The sequence below is a fragment of the Schistocerca serialis genome, chromosome 7, assembly GCF_023864345.2.
Source record: "Schistocerca serialis cubense isolate TAMUIC-IGC-003099 chromosome 7, iqSchSeri2.2, whole genome shotgun sequence".
NCBI lineage: Eukaryota > Metazoa > Arthropoda > Insecta > Orthoptera > Acrididae > Schistocerca > Schistocerca serialis.
In genome coordinates, this window is record NC_064644.1 from 186,445,308 (window position 1) to 186,473,027 (window position 27,720).

General features: G+C 42.2%; 1 protein-coding gene across 3 annotated transcripts in view; it reads right to left on the reverse strand.

Moving 5' to 3' along the window:
• The window catches only part of LOC126412232 (BTB/POZ domain-containing protein 2-like), a 70,230-nt gene that overhangs the window by 25,843 nt on the left and 16,667 nt on the right, over positions 1-27,720 (reverse strand). For all 3 annotated transcript variants that reach the window (XM_050081722.1, XM_050081723.1, XM_050081721.1), the window contains exon 4: positions 17,843-18,002. In XM_050081722.1, the coding sequence (XP_049937679.1) occupies positions 17,843-18,002 (160 nt within the window). The remainder of the gene's footprint in view (positions 1-17,842; positions 18,003-27,720) is intronic.

The following is a 27,720-nucleotide window of genomic DNA, read 5'->3' on the forward strand; positions in this document are numbered from 1 at the left end:
TTCTTCTCCTCCTTTGAGGGGCTAGAAGAATTAACTTGCAGCAATATCCGGACCTGAAACAGAATGAGTGGCCTTGAGACCCACAGAGAAAGATTCCCATTCTGACTCCGAACAGGTTGGTTGGTTGAATTAAAAGGGGGAGGGGGGGGGGGGGGGAAGGGACCAAACTACGAGGTCATCAGTCCCTTGTTCCAAATAAAACAATGTCTCAAGTGTGAGAAAAAAACAAACAAGGCTGACAACACAAAACGGAATGAAAGGAAAACTCACAAGAACGATGAAGGGCAACAAACATGTAAATGGACAAAAGGGGGACAAGAAAACCACACAAACGCAAGAAATGGGATGAAGAGAGTAAAACAACAAAGCAGATGCCCATGGCTGTCCACGAGAATAAAAAGGAGAAGCCAGCCACTCTGCAACACATTGATAACTCCACCCTAAAAGCACTAGGTTGGAAGACACACAGGGACAAAGGACATGCGCTAAAACTTAGATCAAATGATAAAACCCACCCTCATGAATAAAACGTAAAACTAAATCAACCAATGAGGCATTGTCAGATAAAATTAGTGGAAATGAGCCCGGTAACCCAAGATTCCGTTGCTGGGCAGTCAACATGGGACAGTGCACGAGAAGACGGGCCACTGTCAACCGGGCGCCGCACCGACACTGAGGCGGGTCTTCACGGCGCAGGAGGTAACCGTGGGTCGCTCAAGCGTGGCTAATGCGGAGCCAGCAGAGGACAACTGATTCCCTGCAAGAGGCCCGCATGGAAGACTTCCATACATTCGTAGTCTCCTTAATGATGCACAGTTTGTTGTGCGTACTGTTATGCCATTCCATCTCCCAAAACCGAAAAACCCTACGGTGTAAGTCAGAACGCAGGTCAGGTTCAGAGATGCCCATCTCCAGAAGCAGTTTCCGCGTAGACTGTTTGGCCAGCCTGTCAGCGAGTTTGTTGCCTGGGATTCCAACGTGACCTGGGGTCCAAACAAACACCACTGAACAACTGGACCGTTCCAGGGCATTGATGGACTCCTGGATGGTCATTACCAAAGGATGACAAGGGTAGCACTGGTCGATAGCTAAAGGAGTCAGTACACAGGAGAAATGGCTCGCCTGGGCATGAGCGGATGTGCTCAAGAGCACGAAATATGCCCGCCAGCACTGCAGTGAAAACACTGCAGCCATCGGGCAAGGAGTGCTGTTCTACATGTCCTCCATGAACATAAGCAAAGCCAACGTGACCACCGGCCATCAAGCCATCAGTGTAAACCACTTCATGGCCCCGGTACATGTCGAGAACCGAGAGGAAGTGACAGTGGAGAGTCGTGGGGTTAACTGAGTCCTTAGGGCCATGTGAATGGTCCAGGCAAGGCCGCGGCCTAGGTGTACACTATGGAGGTGTACGTGAATGGACCTCAAGTATAGGGTGTAAAGGGAAGGACTCCAGTCTAGACAGTAGGGATCGCACACAAACCGCAATCATTAGCCCTGAGCTGGGCCTCCGATGCGGGAGATGGGCTGCCATGGGTGGGAAAAGGAGATGGTAATTCGGATGCACAGGAGAGTTATGAAAGTGTGCAACATAACTGGCAAGCAGTTGTGCACGCCTAACCTTCAATGCAGGGACTCCGGCCTCCACCACGACACTGTCACTGGACTCGTTCTAAAAGAACCTGTCGTTAGGCAAACACCACAGTGGTGCACTGCGTCGAGTAAACACAACGCCGAGGGTGCCACCGAACCATAAACCACACTCCCATAGTCAAGGCAGGATTGAACAAGAGCTCTGTAGAGGTGCGGCAGCATAGAGCAATCTGCACCCCAGTTGGTGTTGCTCAGGCAGCGGAGGACACTGAGGTGCTGCCAGCATTCTCACTTAAGCTGATGAAGGTAAGATAGCCAAGTCAACTGGGCACCGAAAATCAGTCCTAAGAATCAATATGCCTCCACTACAGTGAGTGGATCATCATTAAGATGAAGTTCTGGTTCTAGATGAACGGTACGACTCCGACAGAAGTGTATGACACATGACTTCACAGCAGAAAACTGGAAGCTGTGGGCTAGAACCCACGACTCTGCCTTGTGAATGTCTCCCCACAGGCGCCGCTCAGCAACACCAGTACTGGAGGAGCAGTAAGAAATGCAGAAGTCATCCGCATACAGAGAAGGTGAGACAGATGGCCCTACAGCTGCTGCAAGACCGTTAATGGCCACTAAAAATAGAGAGACACTCAATACAGAGCCCTGTAGGACTCAATTCTCCTGGATTTGGATGGACCTATGGGAGGCATCAACTTGGACATTGAAAGTACGAAGCAACAGGAAATTTTGGATAAAAATCAGGAGCGGGCCTCGGAGACCCCACTCGTATAATGTGGCAAGGATATGATGTCGCCAGGTCGTGTCATACACTTTTCGTAAATAAAAAAAGATGGCAACCAAGTGTTGGCATCTGGAAAAGGCTGTGCGGATGGCAGACTTGAGGGACACAAGATTATCAGTGGAAGCCGCCCTAACATGGAGCCAGTAGGCCATGTGACTTCACGACCCAAACCAACCGCCAACACACCATATGTTCCAGCAGCTTACAAAGAACGTTGGTGAGTCTGACGGGCCAATAGCTATCCATCAGGCGGGTTTTTACCAGGTCTGAGCACCGTAATAATGGTGCTCTCCCACCACGGTGATGTAAAGATGCCATCATACCAGATCCGGTTGAAGATGACAAGGAGATGTCACTTATAGTCAGATGAGAGATGTTTAATCATATGACTGTGGATCCGATGGCCCAGGAGATGTGCCGGGGCAATGAGGAGCTCCCACTCTGTAAATGGGGCATGTAGTGAACGACATCACTTTCCCTTCCAGCCACCATTTGAGAGTGCAAAACGCTGGGAGGTAATTCTCCGATGCAGAGGCTCGAGCATAGTGCTCAGCAAAGTGCTCAGCAATCGCATTTTTGTCGGTAGATAACATGCCATTTATGTTAACACCGGGAACATCTGTTGGGGTCTGGTACCCGAAAACACGTTTTATCATTGCCAAGACTTGGGAAGGTGACGTATGGCACCCAATGGCCAAGACGTATCTCTACCAACACTCCTGCTTCCATCGTTTGAAAGGTGGCGAACGCGGACACAGAGCTGTTTAGAAGCTATGAGGTGTTCCAGGGAAGGGTGCTGCTCATGTCACTGTAGAGCTTGTCAATGCTCCTTAATTGCTTCAGCGAATACGGGCGACCACCAACGGACTGCCTTTCGCCGTGGGCACCCTACAGAGCAAGGGATCACGTTTTCTGACACAGAAATGATAGTTGTAGTCACCTGCTCAAGCATCACATCGATGTTACCAGGTGCCAGAGATTCAATGGTGACAGCAGAGGTGATAGTTTCCCAGTCCGCCTCGTTTAAAACCCATCTGGGCAGGCGCCGATGGGCCTGACGCTAGGGCAGTGACAGGAAGATGGGGAAGTGATCACTATCACACAGGTTGTCATGTGCTCTCCAGCGGACAGATGGGAGAAGGCCAAGACTGCAAACAGAGAGATAAATGGCCAAATATGTGCCATGTGCCATACTGAAATTTGTGGGGGTACCTGTATTTAAGAGGCAGAGATCGAGTAGTGACAGTAAATTTTTGACACATCTGCCTCTGCCAGTAAGCACAGTGCCACTCAACAAGGCTTTATGAGTGTTAAAATCTCCCAAAAGTATGAAAGGTTTAGGGAGTTGACCAATCAGTGCAGCTCCCGAGGTAGGTGGTGTGGGAGCAACAGGGAGGTAAGTCCCTCAGACCATCAAGTGGGCAGGTGTAGTCCTCTGGCTTGGAGAGTCGATGAGAATTCGCAGAACAGATGGGGCTACAACTGTTCTCGTAGTGGCGGTGTAAGAGGAGGTCACAGCCACAAGATGTAGGCGCTCAGATTCCCTCTTAGCCTCAGGGTAGGTCAGTCGGTCCAGGGTCTTGTATTCCATGATTTTCCTTTCGCGCTGTAAAATCCTGCAGTCTGGCGAGCAAGGGGAACGATGCACTTGGCAGCTGACACAGATGGGAGGTGGGGCACATGGACTATTGGGATGTGACGGACGACCACAATCTCGACAAGTGATGCTGGGAATACTGTGGGAAGACATATGGCCAGCACTTAAAGCACTGCATAGGGAGAGGATACATGGCTTTACATCACAGTGGTAGACCATCACCTTGACCTTCTCGGGCAATGTGTCATCCTCGAAGGCCAGGATGGAGGCACTGGTAGCAACCCATCGGACCCCAATGGATGCGCCGGACAAAATGAAAAAGCCTCATCACTCTAAGTTTATGCACAGCTCACTGTCAGAATGCAAAAGAAGGTCCCTGTGGAATGTAATACCCTGGACCATATTAAAGCTCTTATGGGGCATGATGATAACATAAACATCCCCCAGCTTGTCACAAGCAAGTAACGCCCGTGATTGGGCAAAGGATGCTGTTTTTATCAAGACTGGCCCTGATCACATCATACTGGACAAGCTCCCCCCCCCCCCCCCCCCCCCCCACCCCCCAAACGTGTCCTCTACATGGTCTCTACAAAAAACAGTGGCTTCATCGAAACAAAAGAGTCCATCATTTCTCGTACATACGAGGTACCGCAGTGAATGTTCGCTGCCATGCTTAGCCTGGCGTTCCTCCCATTGGTGTGGCCTGGGAGGGGAATGATTTAGGGTCGTACTTACTTGCATTGTACTGAGTCTTCGAACGCTTAGAGACTGCCGGTGTTTGATCACCAGCAAGTGATGATGTGGTACGCTTCATTGCACATCATCCATCCTGATGCCACCCACTCTGACCAGGGGACCTCCCCACGGGTGCCACCCACTTGCAGCAAAGGCCACCTGGCAGGATGGCCATTGCCGGGAGTCCCGATGTCCTAGGGTGACAGGCATCTACTCCTTGGCATACTTGGGGAGTTAACGGCACAGGCAACAGCAGAGCGCTCCCTGTGTTGTCAGAGGGCTACAACCAACAGGGTACATGGTGGCCCCACTACAACGGACTGGCTACCGTGCTGGAGTCAGGTGCATCGTTGGCGCATAAAGCAACACTGCAGAGTGCATGGTGGAAAATGCACCCAGGAAGGTGTGCTCGCCCAAGAGATGGAGAATGAAGGGACTGAATTGTGACAATGAGAAAGCGGGCCACAGATCTCAAGGCACGATGGACATGATGCACCATGTAAGGCGCCCTTCCCCAATTGGCTTGCTCTTTGGAAAAATTTTGAAGAATGTAGTTCAAACCCTACAGGGGACCATCACATAAAGGCCGAAACGTGTGAGACTCCTTTTAGTCGCCTCTTACAACAGGCAGGAATACCTCGGGCCTGTTCTTACTCCCGGACCCGCAGAATTAATATGCATATTATTGGCGGAAGTAAAGCCGTGAGGACGGGGCGTGAGTCGTGCTTGGGTAGCTCAGTTGGTAGAGCACTTGCCGTGAAAGGCAAAGGTCCCGAGTTCGAGTCTCGGTCCGGCACACAGTTTTAATCTGCCAGGAAGTTTCATATCAGCGCACACTCCGCTGCAGAGTGAAAATCTCATTCTGGGAATATGCTTATTGTTCTGGAGACACCTGGGAGGGGGACTTCTTGAGGGAGACAAATCCCTGGCAGGTGTCAGAGAAGAGGGTTTCTTCTGAGGAGGAGCAGTTCCATGAGGAGAGGGAATGGGAACCACTCAGGGGGAGGAAAGGGAAGAGGGAAGACGTATGGGGTATAGGAGACAGAACGACGATGACAACGTGGATGCAGTGTAGCAGCAGCCGCCGAGCCGAGAGGACGTGCAGCAGAGCAGCGGCAGCACTTGTGTTGTAAACTGTAAATTAATTTAGTCTTTGGTTTTTGTTCATGTGATTCTGCAAAGAAATGACCTGTACGTGTGTACTTTACTGTGTTAGAAAATTAATCATAGTTTTTGTTTCTGTGTAAGTCTTGTGAATATCCTTGTGCAGGGCGGCTTCCTAGTTTAAATTTTCCATGTAGAGAAATTTATTTCTGTTTAATAGCTTGCAGTCTCAGAGAACAGCGAGAAATCTACACATCAAATTTTAGTGTTGCTTTATTCTCCTTTGGTATATTTTCAAAGTCAGTAGCACCATTTGAGACCTTATATCTATTTTATACACAGTACAATATGGCTAGGGACTGTGCTTGTTGTGAGCAGACACAAGGAGAGTTGGCTGCCGTCCATAAACAGCTGGAAGCTGCATTGGCTACCATTGACAAGCTTCTAGTTAATGCTCGAAGTTGCAGTGACATCGGGGTGCCAGTGACAAGACCTGTGACACCTTTGGTGTCACTGGAATCCCCTGGTGACCCAGATGTTGTTGCGGCTTCTGATACACAACATCTCACCGGCCTGTCCTCACTCCAGAGTGGGTGGCAGACAGTGGAGGGTTTGCGTGTCACTGGGCAGAAGGTGAAAGTGGGAACAGACTGGCTCCCTACATCTTAGCAACAAGTACAAGTGCTTCCCAGCGTTGTTGATAACTCTGAGCCAGCACGGGATGCCTCTCCTGTTGGTTCAGTGGTCGATTTTCCTGCCATTCCAGACAAGTACAGAGGGTGGGTATGCTAGTCATTGGGAGCTACAATGTTAGGCAGGTAAAGGAGCACCACAGGGAGATAGCAGGCAAGGTGGGAAAGATTCCCAGTGTGCATTCAGTACACTTGCCGGGAGGTCTCATCTGTGATGTGGAGGAGGCCCTGCTGGTGGCTATCAAGCACACTGGGTGCAACCGGCTGCATGTAGTTGCACATGTCGGCAGGAATGACACCTGCCACTTGAGTTCTGAGGCCATCCTCGGCTCCTTTCGGCAGCTGGCTGATTTGGTGAAGGCAACTAACAACGCACATAGGTTGTAGGCTAAACTGTCTATTTGTAGCATCGTACCCAGGGTTGATTGCGGTCCTCTAGTTTAGAGCAGAGCTCTAAACCAGAGGCTCAGATGGCTCTGCAATTGTAACAGATGCGAATTTCTCAACCTCCGCTATCGGCTGCAGAGTTTTAGGGTTCCCCTTAAAAGGTCAGGTGTGCACTACACGCAGGAAGTGCAGTACGTGTGACATGCACTTGGGGCTTTTTTAGGCTAGAGGACTCCTCCCTTGGAGCAAAGATGATTTGCCTACTAATTCAGCCTAAGTGACCTCAGAGAATCTCGGTTCTTGCAGGTCAGAGATAAAATAGATTAATATGATTTTAGTAAACTACAGGAGCATCCAAGAAATGGCCCCAGAATTAGTATCGCTTACTGAAGGTTATAATGCACAGATAGTATTAGGAACAGAAAGCTGGTTGAAGCCAGACAACGAAATCCTAAGTCCAGATGGGATTGTTTATGGTAAGGACAGGTTAGTCGCCATAGGTGGCGGCGTGTTTATTGCAGTAAAAAGTTAGACAAAATCTAGTGAGGTTATCATGGATTCCAAGTGTGAATTAATCTGGGTGAAATTGATTATCACGGATTCCAAATGCGAATTAAGCTGGGTGAAATTGAATATCAAAGAATGGTCAAAAATGGTGATCGAATGCTTTCACAGACCACCTGGGTTAGGATCTGTAGTTGTAGAGTGCTTCAGACAGAACTTTCAGAATATCATTAGTAATTTTCCTGACCATGTAGTTGTAATAGGGAGTGACTTCAACTTGCCAGGTATAGATTGGGAGTATTATATACCATCAAAACTGGTGCCAGAAACAGGGAATCGTGTGGCATTGTTCTGGATGTCTTGTACGAAAATCACCTTGAGCAGATAGATAGAGAACCAACTCGTGAGGGTAATGTCTTAGACCTCCAAGGAACAAAAAGACCTGAACTTGTTGAATCACTTAACGTAGTAGAAGGTATCAGTGATCATAAGGCCGTGACAGCATCTATGATAACAGGTCCTACAAAGAATGTTGAGAAATGTAGGAAGATAGATTTGCTCAGCAAGGGTGACAAGATACAAATTTCAGAATCTCTCAGCAGTCAGCACCAAATATTCAATGATGAGGATGAAGATGTGGAGAACAAGTGGAAAAAATTCAAAGGCATCATTCAATATGCCCTCGACAAGCATGTTCCGGGTAAAGTTGTAAGGGATGGGATAGATCCACCATGGTTTAATGGCAGTGTTAGAAAAGCGTTACATAAACAAAGAGCCTTTCATTTCAGACTCAAGATAAGTAAAACCCTAGCTGACAAACAAAAGTTGAACAAAGCAAAAATGAGTGTAAGGAGAGACGCGCTCAATGATTTTGAAAGTAAGACGTTATCAACCAACCTGAGTAAAAACCATAAGAGATATTGGCGTACGTAAAATCAGTAAGTGGGTCAAAATCATCTATTCATTCTTTCAGCAAACACACTGGCACCAAAATGAAAGAGAGAAGGCCAAAATACTGAATTCGGTCTTCCGAAGTTGTTTCACTGCGGAAAATTGCATACTGTCCCTCCTTTCAATCGTCGTGTGAACATCAAAATGGTAGATATTGAAATAACCAAATGCAGAATTGAAAAGCAGCTACAATTTCTTAGTAGTGGAAAGGCTTTAGGGACCAGATGAGATACCTATTAGATTCTATAAAGATTATGCAAAAGAACTTGCTCCCCTTCTAGCAGTAATTTATCATAGATCGCTTGAGCAACGAATGGCACCTAACGACTGGAAAAAAGCGCAGGTCATTCCCATTTTTAAGAAAGGCCGTAAGTCAGATCCACACAATTATAGACCTATATCGTTGATGTCAATCTGTTGTAGAATTATGGAACATGTTTTACGCTCAAGAATTGGGGCGTTCTTGGAAAATGAACATCTCCTCTATAAAAATCAACATGGATTCTACAAACAGAGATCCTGCGGAACTCAGCTTGCTATATCCTTGATTTCAAGTAAGGCATCTGACAATGTCCCACATTGCCATTTAATGAAAAAAAAAAAAAAAAAAAAAAAAAAAAAACGAGCTTACAGAGTATCAGAGCAGACCTGCGACTGGATTCAGGACTTTCTTGCAGATAGAACTTAACATGTCACTCTTAATGGAACTAAATTGACAGATGTAAAGGTAGTATCCGGAGTACCACATGGAAGTTTGATAGGACCACTGCTGTTTACAATATATATAAATGATCTAGTAGAAAGCATCAAATGCTCTTTAAGGCTATTCGCAGATGATGAAGTTGTTTATACCAAAGTAGCAATGCCAGAAGATAGTAAGAATTTGCATAACAACCTGCAGAGAATTGATGAATGGTGCAGACTCTGGCAGTTGACCCCGAATGTAAATAAATGTAACATATTGCGCATACATAGGAAAGACAAACACTTGGAGACAGCACCTGCTGTAAAATATCTAGTCATAACCATCCAGAGCGACCTTAAGTGGAATGACCATATAAAACAGATAGTGGGAAAAGCAGACACCACACTCAGATTCATCATAAGAATCTTAAGTAAATGTAAATCATCCATGAAAGAAGTGACTTATAAGGCACTTTCCCACCAGATTCTTGAGTATTGTTCATCTATCTGGGATCCCTATCACATAGGACCGATAGAGGAGATAGAGAAGATCCAACGAAGAGTGGCGTGTTTTGTTACGGGATCGTTTAGCTGGCGAGAGAGTGTTAGAGAGATGCTAAACAAACTCCACTGGCAGAAATTACAAGAGAGGCGTTGTACATCACGGAGCGATTTATTATTGAAATTTCCAGACAGCACTTTTCAGGAGTCAGACAACATATTACTTACCCCCACATACATCTTGCATATTGACCACAAGGAGAAAATTCTCGAAATGCAGAGGCTTACTGACAATCATTCTTCCCATGCACTATTTGCGAGTGGAACAGGGTAGGTGGGATCAGATAGTAGTACTGAAAGTACGCTCCGCCACACACCATTAGGTGGCTTCGGAGTATGATGTAGATGTAGATGCAACAAAAGAGAAGGGTGACATTAAAGACACTGGGTCGGAGTAAGATGGACAGTCAAGAGTTTTCTATTCTGAATCTTCCTTTCCATTTCATTGCTCAGGCAATCCAGAGAGTGAGGAGAGTAAAAGTCAGATCAGTTCATGCATTTGGATGGTGGGGTGCGAGGCTCTCCATGTGGAGAGTGCACCCACAATTGCCTCATCACATTGCGAAGACGTGTGACCAAAACAGAGATGCTGGTAACAGCATATTGAGGTGGATAAAGGGTTTCACGTCACAATGGTAAACCATAAACTCTATTTCTTTCGGATGGTATCCCCCTCAAAAGCCAGAATGAAAGTGTCAGTATCAACACAATTGTCCTTAGAACCTCTGGACTCGCCAGATGAAATGAATGTCGTGCAGTGCCGGGTTAGTCCTTGGTTCCTAACCAGACTGAAGGACGAGATCCGCATGGAAGATAATAACCTGGATCATATTTAAGGACTAGTGAGGAGTGATGACCACCAGGATGTCTTAAGTGCCCACAAACACAAAGAGAGGCTGACTTACTGGCAGAACCTCATTTAATCAGTAGGGAACCACATCGCATCTTACTGAGTGAGTCTACTTCACTAAACTTATCTTCTGTGTGTTCGACAAAAAAGAGGAGTTTAATAGTGGTGAAAATTTCGCCATCTGTCCTGGAACAAACCAGGTAAGGGGAAAAGGGTTTCACCCCGATCTGGAGGACCTGGCCTTCCTCCTAGAGGATGGCCAGCGATGAGAAGGCAGAGGAACCAAGAGTAGGGCCAGGCAGAGAACTGTTCCTTTCTGATGAGATGGTCCGAGACAAGTGGCCAGAAGTGTGGAACTTAACACGCTACATGTGCAGAGCATCTGGCCTGGTACAACCCACTATGATCAGGAGTCACCCCATGGGTGCCACCCAGTCGCAGCCAGGGCTACCTGGCACGGTGGTACTTGCCTGGCTGGGGGAGCAACCCACACTGGAGATGATAGGGAGCGAGTTCTTCCCCAAGTGGCTCACACTACAGAAACAATTTAGAAAGGGGGGGTCAAACACCAAGGGCAACCTGAAAAAGACAAAACAAAAAAATAAAAGGGAGAGTGAATAAGCAAGACAAGAGCATAAAGGAATGGCTGGGTTGTCATACAGGGAAACACCAAGGAAGATAGAGGGGTTGGAGAGGGAGGAGCTAGCATGGAAAGCAGTGGACATCGGGATGGGAAAGCAGCCTGGGAGAGAAGAAAGGTTGCAACAACTCAGAACCCTATGTGCACCACACACATAGCCACAAAAGAGATTACGGGACAGGGATGGGAGGAGGGGGGGATAGACGGCAGAGGGAGGGGGGGAGGGGAGGTGAGGCATATCACATTCACAAGATTGGAGGCAGACCCACGACTTGCCAGAAGATTTCTGCACCACGAAAATGAGCATACGGAGAGCAACAAGACATCTGTTCAATGACTTTGAAGGGGTTTTGGTCTTACATAAAACCGGTAAATGGTTCTAAATCATCTATTGAGTTCCTCAGTGACCACAAAGGCACCAAAATGGAAGATAACAGAGGTAAGACCGGATACGGAATTTGATCTTCCATAGTTGTTTCACCGTGGAAGATCGTAATATGGCCCATCCCTTCAATCATCATATAAATGTCAAAATGGCAGATACTGAGATAATCAAACACAGAATAGTAAAACAACTACAATCGGTCAGTAGTAGAAAGGCATCAGAGTTAGATGAGATACCTGCAAGATCCCACAAAGATTATGTGAAAGACATGCTCCTCTTACAGCAGCAGTTTATCATACAACAGGGGAGAAATGAAGGGAACCTAGAGATTGAAAAAAATAGCAGAGGTCATTCCTTTTTTTCAAGAAGGGTCGTAGGACAGATTCGCATAATTACAGGCCTATATCATTGAAATCAATAAGCTGTAAAATTATGGAACCAGTTTTGTGCTCAAGAATTATTACATTTTTAGAGAACAAAAATCTCCTCTATAAAAATCAACATGAATTCTCCAAAAATATATCATGAAAAACTCAGCTCATTCTGTTCTTCCATAAGATGCTTAATGTTGTAGACAATAATGCTCAGGTTGGTGCCATGTTCCTTGACTTTGGGACGGCATTTGACACCATCCCGCACCACTGTTTTATGAAAAAGAGAAAGAGAGAGAGAGAGAGAGAGAGAGAGAGATGGAAAGGTAATTTCCAGAGTACCCTAAGGAACTATGACAGGACCACTACTGTTTACAATGTACATAAATAAACTAGCAGGAAGTGTCAGAAGCTCATTAAGACTGTTTGCAGATGATTCAGTTGTCTATAAGAAAGTAGCTTTGCCAGAGGACGGTATCAATTTACAGAATGAGCAACAGAGGATTGATGAACTGTGCAGATTCTGGCAGTTAACCCTGAATTGAAATAAATGTAACATATTGAGCATACATATGAAAAGAAATCCCCTACTGCACAACTACTGACGGCAAGACGGCAAATTGCTTGAAACAGTATCTATCATAAAATATCTAGAAGTAACTATCCAGAGTGACCTTAAGTGGAATGACCACGTAAAACAAATAGTAAGAAAAGCAAATGTAAGACAGAGTCTCATAGGAAGAATCTTCAAGAAATGCAACTCACCCACAAAAGCTTACCTGGCACTTGTTCGACCGATTCGTGAGTATTATTCATCCATCTGGGACTCATACCAGGTAGGAGTGATAGAAGAGAGAAAATAAGATACAATGAAGAGTAGCGCGTTACATCACAGGATCATTCAGTCGGCACAGAGATACTCAACAAACTCCAGTATTATACGCTACAAGAGAGCACTGTCCAATGCAGAGGGGTTTATTATCGAAATTTCAAAACTCTGGGAAGAATCGGACAACATATTACTTCCTCCCACTTACATCACACAAAATGACTGTGATGAGAAAATTTGAGATATTAGAGCTAAAACAGGGTCTTACAAACAATTAATCTTCCCACGTGCCTTTCGCAAGCAGAACAAGAAAGGGAGGAATCACTTAGTGGTATCAGAAGTACCCCCGCCACACACTGTCAGCTGGCTTGTGGAGTACTGATGTAGAGTTAGACAGAGCATTAAAAACTTACACTTAGAAAGGTGTTCCATATCCCCAAATGCATCACAAACACAACAATGCAAGGATGTAACAATGACCTTCAATACTGCAACCAATATCCACAAGGTGTCATATCCAAACTCTTGAATGGCAATGAGACTTGGCCCCACTACTATGAGCCAGAGAGCAAAGGCCAATGAATGCACTGTAGGCGTACAGCCAGGATCAGCTGAAGTAGTTCTGTACAGCACCTTCAGAAGGAAAACACATAGCCACAGCCTTTTGGAACAAGGATGGAAACAGGGACCACTGTTAACAGAATGCTGTAAGTTGAGACTCTTCGGAGGCTGCACTGTGCAGTTCAAAAGTAACTGCCAAGGAAATGGATGAAAGAAGTGCTCCTGCAACAAGATAATGCTCTTCCCCATACAAGTTGGAGAACAATGGCTGCCACTGCAAACAGTGGTTTCCCCATACTGTCACTTTCATCGTATTCTCCTGAGTTGGCCCTTTCTGACTGTCACTACTGATTGTGGCTATGAGGAAAATATGGAACAGACATCATTTCGCAGATGTCCTGGAACTGCGAGTAGCTGTCCTGCGGTGGGTATGATGTACTCCAAAAAACTGGTTAGAGGAGGGTCAACAGAGGTTACAAGATTGTTGTAACATAATGGCGATTGTGTTGAGAAAGAGCATGTATATGCCATGGGATACAGGATCTTAATGAGAGAGAGAGAGAGAGAGAGAGAGAGAGAGAGAGAGAGAGAGAGAGAGGCCTTTAAGTAGAATATCATGATAATGTTTTGAAAGAAGTGTACCATGCGAAGTTTCAAAGGAAGACATCAGAATATTTTGGAGAATGTAACACTAGCAAAAAAAAATTCACAAATATTAAAAATTTCACAAGCCGAGAACTTTCAATAGTCAGAAGAAATTTATCTGGACACCATACACAACAGCACTCTACTTGCTGGAATGACAAACAGAAGATGAAAGTTGAAAAGTTAAATGTATCCTTTTTTAACCTTTTTTTGAACTTTATCTCCATATTTACAGCACTCACTCAATGTTTTTACTCATAATTAAATACTGTGTCCCAGACTTTAGAATCTGCTCAGTGTCATAGATTGTTGTTCACTCTACCACAGGGCAGGCAACTGACCAATGTCAATTCTAATTAGCTATCTGCCAATTCATAATAAATAAGACCTTGAAGATGCTATCAACCAGAAATTGAAAAGACTCACAAGCAGCAAAGAATGAAAACATTTCTAAAAACATGTAGAAGGTAATTTTATTAATGAATGATACCACTACAGAAACGCAATTTTTTTTTTTTTTTTTTTTTTTTTTTTACTGTCTGTTCATCATATGGCACATATTTAGTTATTATTATGAAATCCAGAAACATGTGATGTGGAGTATTACTTTCAACCTAGATTCCCGAAAGGAAGTGCACTACCCACAACTAAGTGCATAAAAATAAAATTTAACACTTGTTTTCACATTGTTACTGTTGTTATGGTCTTCAATCGAGAGACTTGTCTGATGCATCACTCCATCCTACTCTATCCTGTGCAAGCTTCTTCACCTTCGAGTTACTGCTGCAACCTACATCCTTCTTAATCTGCTTTGTGTATTAATCTCTTGGTCTCCCTCTATGATTTTTACCCTCCACGCTTCCCTCCAATACTAAATTGGTGACCCCCTGATGCCTCAAAGTGTCCTATCAACCGATCCCTTCTTCTAGTCAAGTTGTGCCACAAATTCCTCTTCTCCCCAATTCCATTCAGTACCTCCTCATTAGTTTCATGATCTACCCATCTTCTTAGTACCACATTTCAAAAGCTTCGTGTTCTTCATGTGTAAACTATTTATTGTCCATGTTTCACTTCCATACATGGCTACACTCCAAATACTTTCAGGAAAGACTTCTTGACCTTTAAATCTATACTCGATGTTAACAAATTTCTCTTCTTCAGAAACGGTTTCCTTGCCATTACCAGTCTGCGTTTTATATCCTCTCTACTTCGACCATCATCAGTTATTTTGCTCACCAAATAGCAAAACTCCTTTACTACATTAAGTGTCTCATTTCCTAATCTAATTTCCTCAGCATCACCCGACTTAATTCGACTACATTCCATTATCCTCGTCTTGCTTTTGTTGATGTTCATCTTATATCCTCCTTTCAAGACACTGTCCATTCCGTTCAACTGCTCTTCCAAGTCCTTTGCTATCTCTGACAGAATTACAATGTCATCGGCGAACCTCAAAGTTTTTATTTCTTCTCCATGGATTTTAATACCTACTCTGAATTTCTCTTTTGTTTCCTTTACTGCTTGCTCAATATACAGATTGAATAGCATCGGGGGGAGGCTACAACCCTGTCTCACTTCCTTCCCAACCACTGCTTCCCTTTCATGTCCCTCGACTCTTATAACTGCCATCTGGTTTCTGTACAAATTGTAAATAGCCTTTCGCTCCCTGAATTTTACCCCTGCCACCTTCAGAATTTGAAAGAGAGTATTCCAATCAACATTGTCAAAAGCTTTCTCTATATCCACAAATGCTAGAAACGTAGGTTTGCCTTTCCTTAATCTTTCTTCTAAGATAAGTCGTAGGGTCAGTATTGCCTCATGTGTTCCAACATTTCTACGAAATCCAAACTGATCTTCCTCGAGGTCGGCTTGTACCACTTTTTCCATTTGTCTGTAAAGAATTCGTGTTAGTATTTTGCAGCCGTGGCTTATGAAACGGATAGTTCGGTAATTTTCACATCTGTCAACATCTGCTTTCTTTGGAATTGGAATTATTATATTCTTCTTGAAGTCTGAGGGTATTTCACCTGTCTCATACATCTTGCTCACTAGATGGTAAAGTTTTGTTAGACCTGGCTCTCCCAAGGCTGTCAGTAGTTCTAATGGAATGTTGTCTACTCCCGGGGCCTTATTTCGACTTAGGTCTTCCAGTGCTCTGTCAAACTCTTCACGCACTATCATATCTCCCGTTTCATCTTCATCTTCACCTACATTCTGTTCCATTTCTATAATATTGTCCTTAAGAATATCGCCCTTGTATAGACCCTCTATATACTCCTTCCACCTTTCTGCTTTCCCTTCTTTGCTTAGAACTGGTTTCCACCTGAGCTCTTGATATGCATGCAAGTGGTTCTCTTTTCTCCAAAGGTCTCTTTAACTTTCCTGTAGGCACTATCTATCTTACCCCTAGTGATACATGTCTCTACATCCTTACATTTGTCCTCTACCCATCCCTGCCTAGCCATTTTGCACTTCCTGTCGATCCTGGTTTTGAGGCGTTTGTTTCCTTTCACCTGCTTCTTTTACTTCATTTTTATATTTTCTCCTTTTATCAATTAAATTCAATATCTCTTCTGTTATCCAAGGATTTCTACTAGCCCTTGCCTTTTTACAGACTTGCTCCTCTGCTGGCTTCACTATTTCATCTCTCAAAGCTATCCATTTTCTTCTACTGTCTTTCTTTCCCTAATACTCTCACTGAATCTCTCTACAACCTCTGGTTCTTTCAGGTCCCATCTCTTTCAGTTCCTACCTTTTTGCACTTTCTTCAGTTTTAATCTACAGTTCATAACCAATAAACTGTGGTCAGAGTTCACATATGCCCCTGGAAATGTCTTACAATTTAAAACATGTTTCCTAAATCTCTGTCTTACCATTATATAATCTATCTGAAACCTTCCAGTGTCTCAGGCCTCTTCACATATACAACGTTGTTTCATAACTCTTAAACCAAGTGTTAGCTATGATTAGATTATGCTCTGCCCAAAATTCTAACAGGCAGCTTCCTCTTTTATTCCTTATCCCTAGTCCATATTCACCAATTACTTTTTCTTCTCTTCCTTTTCCTACTATCGAATTTCAGTCCCCCATGACTGTTAAATTTTTGGCTCCCTTAACTATCTGAATAATTCCTTTTATCACATCATGGGTGTGGGCTCGTGTCTATCTTGACTACAATAATGCTTTCACTATGCTATTCATAGTAGCTTACCCACTTTCCTATTTTTTTCTTATTCATTATTAAACCAACTCCTGCATTGTCCCTATTTGATTTTGTATTTATAATCTTGTATTCACCTGACCAGAAGTCTTGTTCCTCCTGTAACTGAACTTCACTAATTCCCACTATATCTAACTGTAACCTATCCATTTCCCTTTTTAAATTTTCTCACCTACCTGCCCAATTAAGGGATCTGACATTCCACGTTCCGATGCATAGAACACCAGTTTTCTTTCTCCTGATAATGACGTCCTCCTGAGTAGTCCCTGTCTGGAGATCCGAATGAGGGACTATTTACCTCCAGAATATTTTACTCAAGAGGACACCATTATCACTTAACGATACAGTAAACCTGCATACCCTCAGGAAAAATTACGGCTGTAGTTTCCCCTTGCTTTCAGCCATTCACAATACCACTACAGCAAGGCCGTTTTGGTTGATGTTACAAGGCAAGATCAATCATCCAGACTGTTACCCCTGCAACTACTGAAAAGGCTGCTGCCCCTCTTCAGGTACCTCATGTTTGTTTGGCCCCTCAAAAGATACACCTCAATTGTGGTTGCACCTATGGTACAGCTATCTGTATTGCTGAGGCATGCAAGCCTCCCCACCAACGGCAAGGTCAATGGTTCATGGGGGGTTTTCACATTAGTTATCAGGTAATAAGTCCGAAGTTAAACAAATAGCCTATGAATACGTATCAGAGCATAACAGAATAAAATTAAACTACTCACCTCTCTGTCAGTAAGCAATCCTGACTGGGCAGCCCCAATGGCAAACTCTTCCACTGTCATAAGAGGAAAGCGTACCAATGACAGAGCACGGCCAAGTACAGATCGCTGATTTTCTGGGGTGATAGGCAGCTGTTGTCTTGCACATTCACATTCAGACCACCTGTCACATTTTAAGTAATGGTTAATTTTGAACTCAGAGAGTAGAATTATAAGCATCTACATTACGAAACATTACATATAAAGGTCAGCAACACCGAGTACATAAACTGTAAATATATAAACAATTCATCCACCCTCCCTCCACCCCCCCCCCCATCTTACATATATACTACCTTTTATGGAAATGAAGCTCCAATGAAACATCACAACATATCGTAACTCCTATTACAGAAAGTAAATGAAACCTTCAAACATGTGATACGATTAGCGACATGTAATAAATTAATATTGAACATAAAAGAAAGAAACAGTATGCATTTCAGCATAAGGAGAGAAAAACAACTCTGTCACATTAAGCATATATGAAAAAATTATAAACTGTTTAACAAACTTGAAGTTTCAGGAATGAGCTAGTCAACTAACATGGGATGAGAATACAAAGATACTGGCAAAAATAACATCATCAGCTTGTTATGCTCTCAGGGTCTTAGAATCCATTTGCAAAAGCCAATATCTTGTAACATACTAAGCCTATGTACACTCAGTCCTCAGTTATGGGATTCTTTTTTGGATATCAAAGACACAAAACATGAACACAGCTTTAGAACTGTGTAAAAGAGCCACATGAATAATAACTAGAAGTTGTACTTGGACTCATTGTAAATAGCTGTTTAAAATATTGGGCAACCTTGTTGCGCCAAGTTATTGCACCCTCCAGTCTGTGGCGCACAGCATAAAAAATCTTACCAATTATTTAACTAATAGTTCTATATATAACGATGGAACAAGAGACAGTGTGGACTTACCTAGGAAGAACAACCAAAAAAGAAAAAAAAAACTCTAAACAGCATTTTCTATCGTAGAACAAAATTATGAACAAACATCCAAAGGGAATGAAAAAGATTACTAAAATACATCTGTTAAAAAAGGCAGCTAAAACATTCTTCATAACCAATGCACACTACACAATTGAAGTTTACTTAGAGGTCTCAGAGAAAGCAGTAAACCATGATCATATATTGAAATGTGACAGGGTATTGTAATTATGCCCTTTCATTACTAATCCCTGTATCATTGTGAAATTATGACTGGATGAGTAAAGGCAGATAAATACATAAATAATTAAATAAATTCCTTTGTATGTTTTTGGTTAACCTGCACAGTACTGAGGTCCCCTTGCAGGGCCATAGAACCTTAATACTTTGGTACTTACTTTTACTGTATTTTGCAAACGTTCTTTGTGTATTATAAAAAATCAGCACAATGAAACAAAGCACAATGAAAACAAATCACAAGGGTTATGCTGACGGTTGTAATTGTCATCTGCAGAGTGATCTGACAATGGCAAACAAAACTGATGTCACTAAGCTCATTCTCTGGTTGGTCATTGTAACAGTAGCTCTTTTGTTAACAACTACCTGTCAATCACTATGCTGTTCATTTGCATTTTCATACAATTTAGTACTCTGTGTTATCCCTCCAAATCAGTGCGCAAATATTACAGCTCAACTGAATCATTACAAAGGCTATTCAGTTACATCACCTCTCTCTCTTTGGTTGCCTGTTATAACAAGACCACTGGGTGCATTACAATGCCGCCACCACCTCTCTCAACTACATTAATTAAAGATTCATATTCTCATGACTGATAATTTAATAAAGTAGATAATGACAGGTTTGACTAAAGAAATATCTTTACGTGCGATGATTTAGGATCTCCACAACGTGGCACATGAAAAGTTGGCATTCCATCCAGATTACAGCCTTTTTCATGCAGCATACTAAGAATTACTTCAATCCTGTTGTGCATAAGCTAGAAACCCTTTCATAATTTCCCTTCAAGGTGCTAGTCTCATGGCACTATTGAAGAGTCTCTACAGAATTCATAAAGAAAAGTATAAATCATGTGGTCAAGTGTGCTGCTACAATAGAGCAATACTTTACATGGGAGAATGCTGGTAACCTTCAACAAGTTGGAGACATTGCGCTACTATGGAAAATGCTCTCTCTATCTCCCCCCCCCCCCCCCCCCCCGCCGCATCCCCAAGGATCAGCCCACAGACACGTTGACCAGACCTCTCATATTTGGTGTCGCACGCAAAACGACAATAGGAGGGGGTGCCTGCTTCATATGATGAGTGTACCCGGTGGCACACCGGCAGTGCCGGCTTCATTCTTGTGCAACAGCTGTGCTAGGTGAAGGGTCATCTCACAGACTGCGGAAGTTGCCTGTCATTATAGGATGACATAGCACGTGATCAGACTCTACTTGGACTTGTATTCTGCAATTAATGTTCTCTGTTGCTTGTGTAGTACTGTGCTCAGCTCACTTCTGTGTTGTTAATAAAGAACTGCATTTACTACAAAAAAATGTACCTAAAATAATTCTGTAAACCACAGTATGCCAGGATAGCAGTTGGTAATAATGAGGTTATTGATGTTGGCTGCCATGACCACCAATAGCTGCTGTCAATCATTGTCACTCCGCTGTCACTATCACACCTGCAAACGAAATCACCATTTCCAATGCAATTGATGACTATATGCCAACTGCACCATTACCAGATGATACCACCAGAGCAACATGACAATGTTTTATTAAGTTTCGGCTCTGGCACTACCTACAGCATCCACAACACCCCTCTTCCACACACCTACTCTTTAGTTTACAGCTGAGAGGCAGAGGCAGCTAGGGAAACAATAGAAAAGGAAGGGAGCACAATGTAAAATAGTGGGTTTGGTGAGGGCAGGAGCACACGACAGGACAAGACTATGGAGACAGCAGAAAGGAAAGTATTACCGTTTAATGGAGTGAAGAGGGAGTTATATCTTACATCCAACTCCACCCCTGTCACCATGCCTCCCAAGTCACTTGATTAACCCATTCACACTATTCCCTCCGAAGTCTTTCTTGTCCTCTGTTCTACCTTTCCCCACCTCCCTTCCCAACCCATTCCTCTACTTCAAGTGCCATACCCAACTTCCCCCGCATTTTGTGACTGGGTAGAAACACCAATGTCCCATTCCAGTCTCATTCCTTGCTGACACTGCCTCCTCGACATCATACTCCAATTCCCTCCATCCCTTCCACATTTCTTGTTCCACTCACTCACTCCACAGATCAGTGACATACTTCGCAGGTTTATATACTAAATGAGTACTTGCATGAAACACTATTCATATAAATAACTGTCATAAGCAAATAACTGCAGGGGTATAATAGTTATATTAATAATTAAAAGTGCACAGATGTGCAGACAAATACTTTCATAAAGGATTCCGAAATGTTTAAATTTATATTCAATGTTAACCTATTCCTTGTTTAAAAGCTTTTCTTGCAACTAAATGTCTGCATTTTAAATCTTCTCTACTTCAGCTATTGTCAATTATTTTGCTCCCCTAATAGCAAAGCTCCTCTACTAATTTAAGTGTCGCATCCCGATATAATTCACTTAGGATTTCCCAATTTAATCTGACTACATTTCATTACTTGCGGTTTAGAGCTCCATGTCTTCATAAAATACATGATTAGTTCCCCTCGCTTTCAGCAGCATCACAGTTCCTACTGAACACCATAAATATTATAAGTACAAACCACAGATATCAATATGCACAGTCTAATGTAATTGGATGCATAAAAATATCTACTCACCAAGTGGCAGCAGGACAACACACACATAAAAAAAGGTTTTACTTACGCAAGGTTTTGGAACTGGTGGCCCTTCTTCTGGCAGAAGAGTTGACGGGGAAGGAAGAAGGGTGAAGGGAAAGAACTGGCGAGTTCTAGGAAAAGGGGTAGAGTTCAGAAAAATCACCCAGAACCTCAGGTCATTGGAGACTTACCAGACGGGAGAAGAAGGAAAGACTAATTGTTAGAAATCAGGCTTTCCTTCTCATCCCATGTGGTAAAGTCTCCCATGATCCGGGGTTCGGGATGAGTTTTCCGAACTCTACACCTTTTCTTAAACCTCTTCTGTTCCTTTCTCTTCAACCCTTATGCTGGAAGAATGAGCTACTGGCTCCAAAACCTTGTGTAAGTAAAATATTTTTATGTGTGCGATGTCCCGCCACCACTTGGTGAGTAGGTTTTTTATCTATCCAATTTTATTGTCAAAAATTGATTATTTTCATTGTTATAATATGCACAGTCTGTCACTTCAGTTGCGGAAGCTGACATTTTGGGTTTATAAGTTGGACCTTCAGCTCATCAACACAAAGCACAGAGATATTTTCACAAGCATCAATTCATTAGTTCAGTACTGATTTACATAAAAGTTTTTTCTAAACAAATTAAGACATTAGAGAAAAGACAGCTGTGTGCGTCACAAATATTAACAAATAAAAATAGTAAAACAAATAATAACAAATAAAAATAGTAAAACAAACATGGAGTCAGTATTTGAAGTCTCTTGGGAATAATTTTTTACCCATCCCAAGTAGGACAATAACTGATGATCTCTGGAGCACCAATCCCACGATGAGTAATTTCTGTTCAGTAGAGGAGAGGTGTTTGAACTATACTACAATAATCTGATCTTGACAGTTTTAGACAAAAAACAACAGGTGAAGTGTTTCGTCCATTTTTCAAAGTGTTCCATTTGTAATGGGACATCCTCCTCTAGCATTACTTTTCCTCAACATTAGTTGTCGATATCAAGTGTTACTTTTCGAATTTTGGACAGGTCAATATCAGTTCAATTGTTTTTCTGAAAACTTTCATACAATTTTACACACAGTATGTTATATTTCAAGCTAAAATTTATGAAAAGGAATTATTTTGTAAAATATTTTAGATTCAATGTTGTAATTGATAAGTACTAGTTCTGAATGTACAGTTCAATTTTTTTTAAATATTTGGAATTACAAATTATTTGCACACTTAAAACTTCTATTACATGATCCTGTACTATTTACTATGTTTATTTCTGGATGCATTTATGAAATAATAATTGAAATTAATAATGTAATGAAAACTAGTAGGAATTCATTTGTTAAGAAAAATTGTAAACCCTTTGGAATATTGATATTTCTGTGAAGTGTGAGAGTCTTAAGCTTGCCTCTGATGTGATCAGATGTACATTTGTGTAATAGATGTGAAGAATGTAATTTCAGCTTAGTTAATGTGAAAAATCAAAATACTGTATGATATTCTAAAATGTGAGCAAATCAATGAAAAATATATCAACATAAAAAATTTCACAACAACGATCTTCCAATTTATTTAGTTCAAACCAACTGTGAGGACCTGATGTTAGATTTTCATCTTCAAGAATCAGACCCCTAGGTCAGCAAAACAAGCTAAGTAACTTGAAAGTTTATTGTAGTCTTGACTCGTCTCAGATCTTCATAAAAGACTTTGCTTATTAATGACTTGGACTGGGCATTGCTTAATGTGGACAATAACAGGAAGAAGGAAGGAAGGGGGGAGATTACACTTGTTACAATAGTCTCATACAGAAGTGCATTTTGACATACAATCCTTCTGAAAATACAATAAATGAAGAAATATGTCCATGGATGACCATGTAAGATTTTGTGTACATGAAAGACCACATAAACATGATAAGGCTGCACACTGTGCTGGACTAAGTAGTGACTATGTAATAAATTTTGAGGCACGAGTTGAAGGAGATTCTCAAACAACGCCTGATAAATTGTCGTGAGGTTGGTGTCTGCTCATAAACTACTGAACAAAGTCATACTGATTCTTCATACTGATTCTTCAGTTTCTCCTGCATATTTTTTGATAAAACAGTCCACAAGTGTACTGCTGAGAGAGGGACCTGGGTTTGTTGTCAGAACTGTTGCAAAGACAATGCTACTGATGTTCTCTCCCACAAGGACTACACTGAGAGGATCCAGTGCCTGCTAAATGACTCTTACAGGAAGATAAATGCTGACACCACCAAGAAGATGGAGAACAGGACGAGAGCACTTCTCATGAACATGGATTTATCAGAGAAGATCACCAAGCATTTGTTACCCAAAGAAGCCATTCCACCACAATTTTATGGGCTGCCTAAGATCCACAAAGATGGAGTACTATTATGCCCCAATGTCAGCAATATCAGGGCTTCCACATATTTGCTGGCAAAACACCCAACAGAAATACTAAGCCCTTTTGTGGGTAAATGGCCACATCACATCTGCAATACTGTCGATTTTCTGAATGACCTCAAACTTTAGGCTGAAGGACTCGAAGATATCCTGGTGAGCTTTAATGTCATTTCATTATACACCATGATGCCTGAAGACACTACCCCTTTCAAGCATGTGCTAACCTCCATGTATTTTCTATTTGCTGTAGAATGCTATGAACAAACAGAGTAATGGGCAGCCCACTCTCAACTGTGACTGTGCTTCGATGAAGAAACCCTGATGTCATCCAAATGGAAATCCACCTGCTTTTCCCATTATGTGGATGACATATATGTCATCTGACCCCATGGACGAGACAAACTTCTTGAATTCTTTGCACATCTGAACACCACACATCCCAACATCAAATTCACAAAAGAGACTGAAGCAGAAGGAAGATTACCATCCACGAATGTTATGGTCAAGAGAAGAACTGATGGCAACCTAGGCCACAGTGTATATTGGAAGAGCACTGACCTGTATTTGCAGGCAGACAACTGTCACAATCCTGCACAGAAGACTGGCATTCTACACAGAGTGCACACCATCTCTGATGCAGAGTGTCTGCCCCAGGAACTGGAACACCTAAGAAAATTGTTCCGAAAAAAAAAAAAAATGGTTACTCAGAATGGCAGATTAGGCATGCTCTCCGTTCCATCACTATGGAGATGGAAGAAGCGACACAGAAAGAGGTAACCACTGCCTTTATACACAGTACATTTGTGCACTATTTGGAAAAATGCATTATCAGACAGTGTCAAAGATGACCTCTGTTTGTGGAAGGCCAGAATATATCAGATTCCAAGCCAATGTGCCAAGAGATACATTGGACAAACAGTGCTCACCATCGAAGATCAATGCCAAAACACCAGCAGCACACTCAACTAATGTACCCCAACAAGCCACCAGCTGCAGAGAACTGTTTCTTCAAGAAACGTGATGGAATGCGAATGTACCATGATTTTAGCACATACTACAAAATACTGGGGCAGTGTTGGTAGACAAGCCATCAAAATTCACACCAGGGGCAATCTCAACTGGGACTGTGGCTACAATCTCAGCAAGTCTTGGGAGCCAGCACTGCATCCAATTAAGAAGACATTCAGCAAACACAATGATCTGGTGGCCAGGGTGGACACAGTACCTACACCTACAATACCTCAGGCACTGGATCCATCGCCTCCACGGTTGCCAACATGCACCCTTGGCATGGACAACGTAGGGAATGGCTCGCAGTGGGAGGGGATATACATCGGCTGCATGCCCCCAGGAGCTCAGATCATCAGCCAACCTGATGATGGTGACATGTCTGACCACCACAGTATTTTACTTGCTGGACATTGTGAACAACAGTACACACATGGAGCATTTAAAAAAAAAAAAAAAAAGCTCACCAGATTTGAGCCAACTTCACAGTTCTTCAAGCATATGGCTCAAGATGGGACATAAGCCGCGGGTACTGTAAGCAAATTAAGGAGATCGATCTCCAAAGATTTAGTCAACTAATATGAAAAAACATGAAATCATCTAAAGATGTAATATCAATGTGCTGGCAATGAAACGGAGTAACAATAATATTTCACATTCATTACCCAGAAGGTAAAATGTGTCATTTGGAACATACAAATGAAGATAGTTGTGCTAAAGCCACTTCAATTATTAAATCAGTCCAGCAAACATTGCATGGTACCATTATGTTCCAAAAAGCCAAGCAAAATTTTTCAGGGGGTCATATCTTGGCTTGTATTGGTCACAGATATAAGGGATCAAGAGTATTTGATAGCCCTTAGCCTTGTGACTATTTGCATACTGACTGGAAGAATGGGAATACTGCAGCTACCCTAAGTACAGGATCAAAATTTAAACATTACACACTTGCTCCAGGCAAACTGAGCAAATCAGTTGGTTGTTCTGCGTTACAATGGTCTAAGTTGGACCTTAGGCACCTTTTGTTCATGGGCAGTTTCTGAGAAAAGTGGATATAGCCACATTTTTAATTTATATTCATGGCAAATCGTCAAAATTTTTGCGTATACTCTTAAGATGATCTCAGGGAACCCTGAACCTTTTTCCAAAACCACTATCCATTACCAAGATTAAGAGGTTCAAAGTTACTGTACTAATGCACATAATATTCAGTTTTAATTGATATAATGAACACAAGGTAAGGATTCTGAGGTCACCAAACTATGTTTTCAATTTCCAATTCTTCAAAATAAATAAATAAATCTATACGACAAGTACTTCATGTGTATACAGTCTGTCTTGGCATTGAAATTGTTTGAGGGCATCACCAACCAGCAGAGTGATGTGAATTTGTTTGTAATTAGTCTAAAGTGAACTTATTGGATGGAAGACCTGTGCTCACTTTAAACTAGAGGAAGCATCTATTTTGTAGAGTGGTCACTTTACACAGTACATTTGTAGCACTGCTTTAATTTTTTTTCCTCAGGTGGAGGTTTTTTAGTATTTGGATGAAAATATAGAGATTCCCATTTAGACAAAAAGAACTCCTGTGTTCTTTGTTAATATTCTATTCTGTGTACTTATTTGTTGTTTATATGTAACAAAGTACATAATGTGCCGACTTAGTGGGTGCTGTTTGAAGTGGTCATTGTAGCAAGTATATATCTACTAATACCAGTATTGCTGGCCCCTGCTTCGATCACAAGCGAGGTAGATTATTCCTACACATCAGTCAGGGGCCTGAAGATAGTGTAATAAAGTACTGAAACTGGTTGCCTAATAAAATAAGGTTGAAATTTGATGTCTGGAAGGTGTTTAACTTGACATCATCCACTGAAGATGATGTGCAACAAGTAACTAGTAGAACTGTAAAAATTAAAACTGTTGTAATGTGAACACAGATGCACTGTCGGCAACACATATCATCCATAACTGAAAGTATGCTTCTCATGGCTCTTAAAGAAACGATATCAATGACAGCAATGAGGTTTTGCTTAGAGTACTAAAGATATGTTTTTCAACAGCGACAACATAAACAATACAATTTTGTGTTAAGAACTGATATGAAGCTCACCCTAAGTGCAAAGAAATAAAATGCTTGTATTTAAAAATGCACTTCCTTTAATTTTTTACATTATACAATTTTCAAAAATAGCATCACTGATTACATCATTATTTTCAAAATCTTGTTACTGTATTACAGTCACTTCTACAGAATGCAAAAGCAAACAAAAGAAGTGCTGAAAACAGCAGATTATTTGCAAAAAATGTAACCCGTGACGCAAGACCACCTATTTGAAAATTGTTAAAACTGTAGTATCTACAACCTTGTATTACCAGCCAGTGTCCAGATATTAATTGTTGTCTACTACCTTGTATTACCAGTCAGTGTCCAGATATTAATTATTGTTTTTTTTTAAGTAACCCATTTGCGTGTGTCAGAGAAAAGAGAAGGGAGGTGGGCGAAGAGGGGATAGAGAAACTATTTGCAAAGGAAAATCTCACATTCCAAATAGGTTCTGAGCATACTGTCCCTAATTTTCCCGTATTTGGAATAATCTGGCCCATTCCACCTTTCTACTTTGACAGAAATATAAAATAAAACTGAAAAAATA